Below are 9,837 nucleotides of genomic sequence, written 5' to 3'. Positions count from 1 at the left end.
CACGTGCCGTGGTCCCCACATGAAGCCATTCACGCGTCTTGCTACTGGCCCACACGCCTCACGTCCACAGCATTTTCTCAAGTTAAATTGCTACTGTAGTGTGCCTCATTTCATGGTTACATGCAACAAGCTCTGACTCTCAAGTATATACCTAGAATTTCTAAGGATGAGCCAATGGCAAAGAATTTCTCAAGTTAAATTGCTACGCTAGTGTGTCTCATTATTTATTTGAAGTATGACCCTTTGTGTATGCTTGATGGCATATGCTTATAACCATAAATTTCATTATTTATTTAAGTACAAATAGATGTGTAAATATGAAATGTCCCAAATTCTTTTTTAAGACTTGAGGTATAGCTAGTCAAGAATACTATTGGTATTCATTTTTGTTAATAGCATGAGGGTTCTAGAATTTCAATCATTTTGAGCAGCACTCTATGTATTTGCAAATTTTAAATTTATTTTTCATTTGTTGAAGTAAGATATTTTCACCTCATGTCCTATTAGAAAAGCATGTTCACAGTTAAAGATAGCAAATAATTCTCTCTCTCTCTCTCTCTCTCTCTCTCTCTCTAAAGTATATTTTCATTTTCATACTGTTTGATCACAGCCTTATAGTTGATAGATAATTCTCTCATTTTCATCATATTTACATTAAATTAATTTATTTAGATTAAACAGATAGTGACTAACACCTTTCATGTTGTTTGACATCTTTATGTTTGATTTTATTTGAAATATTAATAGCTATATAATTGTTTGAGTTTGTTTGTTTTTTTGTTACTGTGATTGGTCATATGATTTGTATAGTTGATTATTGTGTAACATAGTTGTGGATATTGTAGATGGATGGTGGCAGAGTTGATGAGGAAATAATTATGATAATGGTCTCAGGGGCTGCATTTTCTGTGATGGTGATATTATTTACTTTTTTGAGGAGAATGTAGAGTAGACATTGAAGTATACGTAGCCATCCTAGTGAAGAAAAATAAAGCAAAACTAACAAAATTGGATACATTAACCATATTTATAATAGTTTTAGCGACAATTGTCAAAACTATGTTAGAATGAGTAGTGGTGCTTTTATGAAACTTGTGAAGATTATGAGGAAAAAATTTATTAAAGGACTATCGGCATGTTACAATAGAGGAGCAGCTTGCTATGACTTTAAATGTTTTGGGCCATGAAACTAAAGATTGTATCTTAAGATCTCAGTTTACTAGATCCGGTGAGACTGTTAGTAGATATTTTAACAAAGTTTTAGAAGCCCTTTCTAATTTACGTGGATGATATATGAGACAAGCACTAACGAAGTCGCACAAGAGATTATTAACAATCCTTTGCCTACATTTTGTATGACACAAATATTTATATTAGGTTGTAGCATGACTAAAATTTTATTTTATATTGACTTTGTATTCTATTTCGCGTCAAATATAGAAATAAGGTAAATAAAACAAAGTTATCATCATAAATACTCAAGCCATGAGGTTGTGGCATAAATAATTCATCATTTATGACCCTATAATCATTTGCAAAACCCTCCCCCCAGTTAATACATAAGAGAAAAGCTTGTTAGGTGTACAAGCTGCAAGAACATTCTTTGTTACACCTTTACATCCTCGGAATCAAGTAACAAGGCTAGCAGGAAGCATAACATCAATATTGGTACCATCTATCTTACCAATGCAATTCTATAAAATAAATAAAATTTTCAAGTTAAAACATAAACTTTTTCAATCTTAATTGTAAAGGAAAGATGATTTACCTTGAAATATATTATTCGTGTGATGCAAGATACATGACAATGCTAGGTTTCATCTCTCCCTTCATGGTGTCCGTTATTATTTGAAAGAACATGCAGGAAAAACACATAATAATATAAGGGAGTTGTTCAACCTTAAACATTTATCATTAAGGTTTAAGATTGAAGTTGTTTTTGGTATATTGAAGAATTGATTCAAGATTCTTGCTGCTAAGCCCAACTTCCCATTTTCTACCAAGTTGATATTGTCTTGATATGCGCAATACTCCATAACTACATAGCAACTGTGGGTCCAAATGACGATATACTCAATGAGGGTGTTGACTTTATAGAGGAAGATGATGATGAGGAACATGAAGATGATGACAATATTGTTGACTTTTCTCAACCCCAAACTCAAAGAGAATAAACAAAATTAAGAAACGAGTGGGGTCCAACATAGAGATCAAATAGCTTGGAAAATGTGGGTTTACTACTATGTCCAACACCGTGTAGGTGTCACCACTGAAACTAGAATGTGAAGTTTGATAATCCATAATTGTATTGATGCTTTGACCTATCTTACTTTCTAACATTTCATTAACTATTCTTGTCTTTATATATAATATTTATTTGTAGTTATCTAATATTCATAAACATGACTTAAATTGTGATATGTAGTATTTAATTACTGTTGTGTGATATTCAGAAACATAACTTGTTATCGATTATTATATATTTTAGTTTATGTTGAGTACTTGTATGTGATTTTGCAATATTCACAGTTATAAATTTGATATTCAATATTTCTATGTTAGTTTAATATAGGGATGGCTGACAAATCATAAATTTGAGATGACCGAAAAGATGAAAGGCATAAATAATCAACAATGCCTCCAAGAACACCAGTTAATCAATTGAACAGTGAGCTCAATACGAGTTTCATGTCATTTCATTCTTCACAATTTGGACAACCACAAACTTCATTTGGTAATTTTCTAAATTCTGATGGTAACTAGTTTTTAATGCATCAATCAATATCATATATGAGCATGCTCACAAGTCCTGTCAGTTATCATCGCAACAAATTTCTCCTAATACATCATCAGGAAGTAACAAAAGATTACCTATTAAAGAGTGTTAGAAAGATCACCTAAAAAGACAGCAACAAAGGGGGAAAAAAGTTAAGCAATAAGGCGAATAAATTAGGCATGGGCCATATGTGGTGGACTACAAAGCATGATCATATTCTCATTCCTTAACTAGCAAGTTTGGCAAAACAGGGCTCCAAATTTGATAAAAGTTTCAAGACGTCTACATTCAATATAGCGGCATGTTATGTAAACAACTATTTTGGGACTGAATTTGCTAAGGAGCATGTCATGAATCACATAAAAAGTATGTAGACTCGTTTTTATGACATTTAAAGATGTTATAATCTTAGTGGGGCTGGATGGGATGAAAACACATAAGACCATTATTATGTATCAAGATAATTTTGATAGGTAGAAAGAGGTATGCATAATTGCCTACATTTCAATTTTACTTAAATTTCTTTAATATATATAGAGGGCTAAGTTTATTTTATTGTGCAGGACAAGAATAACTACAAGCTCAAAGATTACATCAACAAGCCTCTGAAATATTATGAATATCTTGCCATCATCAAGAGAGATGATCAAGATAGGGATGATCATGCCAAATATGTGTCAGACAAGATTAGTAGTTCTGAGGCTGTTAATCTTGATGAGGAGGAGGATTATTGTCCAGAAATGCATGATTTAGATGAGGATGAAACTTAGTCACAAAGCAAGAAAAGGTCAAATTCTACGAAGTTCCAATCATCTTCAGGTGTGGCTAATGCTAAAATCCCACAAAAAGTTCAACAAAGCAAAGGGTGTAAAGTCTAGCATGAACACTAAGCTTATGAAACAAATGGTTGAAGAGGTGAAGGTTTTCTTAGCATATATAAAATTAATCATGTGTTGGAGATGTTCTATAGCCATTCTGGAGATGTTCTTCATTATGCTCCTTTAGCATGAATGTGTTGCCAGACACTTTAATTGCATGATTGAGTATGAACAAATGGCTCTATTTGATGATTTTGTGAAAGAACATCAACAAAGCTCAGATCAAGACATATAAAGGAATTCTAGTTCACTAACCACTTTTCTAGGAGCACTAACTTTTATGACTTTTCTTAGAGGTCTACTATTCTGCTAGTATTTTGTCTGACTTTTGCATTATGATGACTGTCTTACTTTAGCCTATGTGTGGCATATTACACTATGCTATGAAAACTATTACTTTTGGTACATTTTGTATCATTTGGCACTTGTTGTTAGATTAATTGTGTTGAGACCATATTCTTAATTGCAGGTACCTTTTAAGAACATGCTTCTAGAATGAGGAACCTATTGTGATGATCATATTTCAAGACTTGCAACTTGCATTGTTAATTCAAGAACATGCTTCTAGAATGAGGAACCTATTGTGATGATCATATTTCAAGACTTGCAACTTGCATTGTTAATTCATTGCACTGGTATGGTAATCTATGAATTTGAAATTTTTTATTTCCATAGCATGTTTTAACAAGTTTGGAATTCATATTTACTAGTGCTATGATGATTGATATACTCTGATACATGCAGTCATAAGTTATTGATTCATTGTATAGACAATGCAATAATGCAGCTTACTATGTTATCAATAACTATCTTTGGCAAGACATGCCATGATGATATTGACCAATTCTGAGCGTTGTACAATGAGTTATAATTTCATTGAAAATTTTTCTTACATGGCGATACTTAATTTTATGATAAACAAATGAAATATTATTTTATTTTTCTTTTACCATAGCTAGGTTTTATACACAGTCATATATTCACTCAAACCATAATATATTCTTCAATGCATAATCATGGTACATATTACAATGTTTGATAACATAAGAAGTATTTAAAAAACATAAAAAGAATGCACAAATTTTTCAAAAATCAATTTCACTGTTTGCTTGCTTCAACACTTGCTTCAATTGTTTGGTTTTTTTAATGCTTTATTCTCTTCTACATTCACATTTTCAAACTTTGGCGATATATTTTCGAACTTGGGCAATATATTTTCAAACATTTAGCATCGCTCTCTTCATTTTTATTTTATCTTGTGGTTTGATTTTTTTATGCTTTCATTTCTTCTACTTCATAGTCTCAAACTTTTGGCACGACTTTCTTCATTTCACTATCATCTTGAGCCCAAGCAAAAAAGTTGTTTTGCCTATGTTTATATTTTGCACAACCCCAAAAACATTTAACCCCGCTCTTACCATTTGTGCACATCTTAAGGGGTGTTAGGATTTGATAGTAGCATCAAACTTGATTTGCTTATAGGACCCGCTCTATTTATCTTGCTATGGCTCTTGAAAAGAGAAAAAAATAATTTTTCTTTCTTATTATCTATTTGATGGTTGTAGGAGAGAACACTATTATTTGAGCACTATATAAACCATTGTTTGCTGGTATATATTCATATTGAAATTACAAAAAAGACTGGCAAATATAACCATTGGAGCTGTTGGCTTTTTTGTTGGCTAATAACCCATTGCGATGCACTATTGTTAGGTTGTTTTTTTAACTTTGAGTTTGCTTGCTGCTGGGTTCTCCCACTGAAAGTACCCTAGAGCGGGGGTGAATAGGGTTATTGCTAATCTTATTAGATATTAATGCCGATTAAAACTTATATGATTAATTAATTCTTACAAAGGATATATGAGTGAATTGTGAGCAAGAATATAAATTACAAGCACAAAATAAATGTACACAAAGCAAACTCAAACACAAGATATGTTCACGGAGTTCGGTCCCCACGACCTACGTCTCTGCTCCTCACCTCGAGGAGATCTCCACTATCTCGACACACCCGGTTTGAAAGCCGGAACTTTTCTACACACTCGGTTTTCTAGCTCACCGAAAACTCTACAATCTCACACTCTTGCAATCACACTTTATACCCTCTAAGTATTGGTCTCTAGCCCGTGTCTCCCTCAAGTGTTAGGAATTACAACCTACTTCTAGGCATTATCACCTATCCCACTCCTCTTGGGACGACCCCGTCTCTCACCACACACTTCTCTTGGTGTACAAGTGTATTACAAAGTGTATCTCACAATTAGGCTCAAATACAATGTTTGTTCTCTAATACAAGATGAGAACTAAGTGTAAGCTCACTCTCAAGGTTACACTCACCACAACCCAAAATATACAATATGTGAAAATAGTTAAGCTCAATGGTTGTGTGTGCAAACAATGAGAAAATCAAATATAAACTCAATTAAATCTAGCAAATATGAATATAACAATTAAAGCATAAACAAGCTAGAGATATGAGTTTAGAAACACTTCTCTAATCACAAGAGAGAGGGGTAAGAAGATTGAAAGCCCAAACTGAAATTGATCTCCTCTTCTTATAAAACAATATTCACAAAACTAATTTTGTAAACAAACACTCAAAACAAACTAAAACTCTTTTTAAACTTGTTTTAAAACTTTTCTTCTTGGTTCAAAAGTGAAATGGTATACGGTATATATAGGATGAAGAAACAAATCTCAAAACCCAAGTGAAATCCAGCAAAATGACAAAAAAACAAAAACTGGAAATATAACCGTTACAGGCCATCAGTCGACTGACGGCTTTCATCAGTCGACTGATGAGCTGACCTTTGTAGGTATTTTTCAGCTAATCAGTCGACTGACGACCTCATCAGTCGACTGGTCAGTCGACCAAAACACAAAAGAGAGCAAAATAGAAATTGCAGGCACATTCATCAGTCGACTGATCGGTCGACTGATTTCATCTGTCGACTGATCGGACGACTGATTTCATCAGTCGACTGATCGGTCGACTGATAACAAGTATACAACTTGTTTTAAAGCAGAAACCTGATTTTCAAACTGCCTTTAAAAATAGTAAACAAATTCTAAAAATTATAAAACTTTGAGAAATGATTGTAGACATGATAATACACATGCTATAAAAACTGGTTTTCAAAAAGCATCTCCCAAATATGAAATCTCATCATTTTGCAAAATCACATAAGTATGAACATGTTAAAAACTTGATTTTGCCAAAATGACTTAGACAAAACTTTGAAATACTTTATAATGGATTTATAGACTTATACAAGATATGAAAATAGTATAGATAAGTCTTCAATCCATAAACATAATATTTTGCAAATTCAATAAAATATGAAGCACATAAATGTGAAAATAAAGATATATATTGCTTCATATGTATATAGCTAAACCAAAACAACTTATCCATATAGAAAACAAATAAGTATTATATATCTATTTATTTGCAAAAACTTTTGTGGATAAAACACATAAACCATTAAATTGTGTGTGTATAGTATTGAGCTTATAGAATTAACACACATTATATAAACCTTAAACTAATTTACCCAAGCTTGATAGATCTTCATTGTAGCTTGTCTTGGTAAACATGGAAGAAGCTTGACTTAGGATCTTGACTAGTATGCATAGGCTTCACTCCGATATTTCATCCATCCCCCAATGGATATGATCGTGAAAGCTCTAGTCCATCCATCCTCCAACATATTGTTTGTCTAGAATACCTAATAAGAAAACATAAACACTAGATAAACAATATTAGGAATTGTTTGTAATCATCAAAACAAGATTAGAAGATGTAGGCTCATAACATGAGACCTAACACCCACAAGAGAATTTGGGGATGTTGCCTTTTTTATTGGCCAATATACCCGTTCTGATGCAGTTTAGATGCGATTGTTTTTTGATTGTTGGGCTTGGTTGTTGTTGCTAGGTTCTCCCACGTTAGAATTTAGGTTGTTGCATTTTTGCTGGCTAATATACCCATTGAGATGCACTAATGTCAGGTTGTTTTTTGACCGTTGCGTCTACTTACTACTATTAGGTTCTCCCACAGCAGATTTTCGGTTGTTGCTTTTTGTGGCTAATTTAGCCATTGTGATACACAATTAATGGGTTTGTTGATTTTGTTGTTTTCTTATATAGGACGTAAAATTACTGTGCTGAGCACAATCTACATTTCCATGATGTTTCATCTCCAACCAAACAAAGGTAATTGGATAAATACTTCTGTTATTTTTGTTTTCCAAGTCTCTTGTCTCCAACCAATCATAGAAAATTAAGGAAATTTAGGGGGTATATTTGGACACCCTTGTTTTCTATGCAAAACAAATTAAAAACATCTTTTTTAAGGAAATATAAGGAAATGTGATTCCCATAAAATTTCATTTTCCATCTTTTCATGGTTAGCGAACCAAACAGTCCTTAGAGTACAAATTAAGAATAAACACAATACATGAGGGTAAAGTACCAGTTAAATTTAGAATGAATCAAAAATCACTCATTAAATAACTATTGGTTAAAGTTAAACATTCTGGTCTCTCCACTACTCTTTTGTAGTGGAGAGGATCCAAATCCAAAGTTTTTGCCTTAAAAAGAGCATGGGGCTGGTGGGCAAGGGGAGGTTTCAATATTGATACATTAAGTCTACCATAATTTAAGATTAATCCCACAAATCATTGAAACTTCAATCAGGTCCCTAAAATTATACGATCTCATGCAATTTAGTCGCTCTATTAGTTTTGCTCTTAAATGTGTAAACTATGGTTGGGTCAGTTCAACCCAACCTAAAATATCCCCAGTGCACATTTTACCCTAAAAAACCAAACATCCACCCATTCTCATCTTCCATAACTTAAGAATTGGATTTTTACCATTGGAGCAGATTAGAACAGGGTTTAGGTTTAAACATCTTAGAGAAATGAGTTAGCAGAGAAGACACGGAAAAATCCATAAAAAAATCAGCATCAACTAGCCAGAGGAACTAAATAGCTAGAAGCCATTTGATTTCTGGGACCTAATAGCAATATAAATGATTTGAGGGACTAATCACAAATTACAAATATTTGAGGGACTAATATTGAAAAAACAAAACCCAAAAAAGGCACCTCCACATAACAATATTTTGGCAGTCGCATCTCCATAGTAACCATAGGGCGGTATAGGCTTAACTTACATTCATAAACTCACTCGACTAAATATCATTTATCAATTACATGCAGTCCAAACTCTGCCCATACCAAACTTAAAGACTTGTCAGAGATATCACTCTCTCCATTGATAATATACTTTCATGAATACACAAAGATCAAAATCGAAATGGGGTCTGCATCAATATACAACAGACTATAAATGCATGCTAATGTTGTATTTGGCTGATTGCAAATTTTCAATTTATCAGTTTAACCAAAAACGTCGTCATTGCACACTGGGCATGCCTGAGACAAATATACAAGAGATATTGAACCCTCAGTTTCGCATTTTGGCATATAAATAGAGATAAGTTAACCAAGCTGATAATACTGCAGTAGACGAAGATATTAAATTTATAACAAGTGTTTCCAAAATATTCATCATATTATTTCTCTGTGATTATTTTTGAACCAAGGTACTATTGCTTGATATTTCTTTTTACAGTTTCTAACATAACAGTCGTGTCCACCTAGTTGGAAAGTCCATCCATTATTATGTTTTTTAGGGTTAATTGCATATAGACCCTTGTATTATGCACCTTTGCACTTAACTACACAAACTATTTCATTAGCACCTACACCCCCTGACTGGAATTTTATTTTTATCTTTTCTACTACTTTTTGCCCGCAGGGGTCTAGCTGCAAATAAAACAAATTTAAATTTATCTCATCCCTTATCTTGCGTCCCTTCGTTTCACCCATCCTTTCACGGGCTTGAAGGTAATGTTTTTAATAATTAACAGCAGAATTTTTAGATGCCACTCAAATGTAATTAATTGTGCCTCATTGTAATTAATTGTGCCCCCAAATTTATCTCATTATCCCAATTTACCCTAATTTATCCCACTCAAATTATCACAATGGGTAAAATTATCTCATTGGGACAATTACCCCAATTTGCCCCAAATTATCCCAATGGGTAAAATTATCTCATTGGGACAATTACCCCATTTTGCCCCAAATTATCCCAATGAATAACCCCCCCCCC

The 9,837-nt window shown here is 33.0% G+C and overlaps 1 protein-coding gene across 1 annotated transcript in view; it reads right to left on the bottom strand.

Moving 5' to 3' along the window:
- The window catches only part of LOC109825539 (E3 ubiquitin ligase BIG BROTHER-like), a 16,575-nt gene continuing 15,449 nt past the window's right edge, over nt 8,712–9,837 (bottom strand). Inside the window, exon 8 of the mRNA XM_020392390.1 lies at nt 8,712–9,095. Coding sequence (XP_020247979.1) covers nt 9,060–9,095 — 36 coding nt within the window. The 3' untranslated portion in view covers nt 8,712–9,059. The remainder of the gene's footprint in view (nt 9,096–9,837) is intronic.

The sequence above is a fragment of the Asparagus officinalis genome, chromosome 10, assembly GCF_001876935.1.
Source record: "Asparagus officinalis chromosome 10, Aspof.V1, whole genome shotgun sequence".
In the NCBI taxonomy this organism is placed as follows: Eukaryota; Viridiplantae; Streptophyta; class Magnoliopsida; order Asparagales; family Asparagaceae; genus Asparagus; species Asparagus officinalis.
The sequence above is the reverse complement of the archived record's forward strand: the minus strand, read 5'-3'. Positions and strand labels throughout refer to the sequence as shown.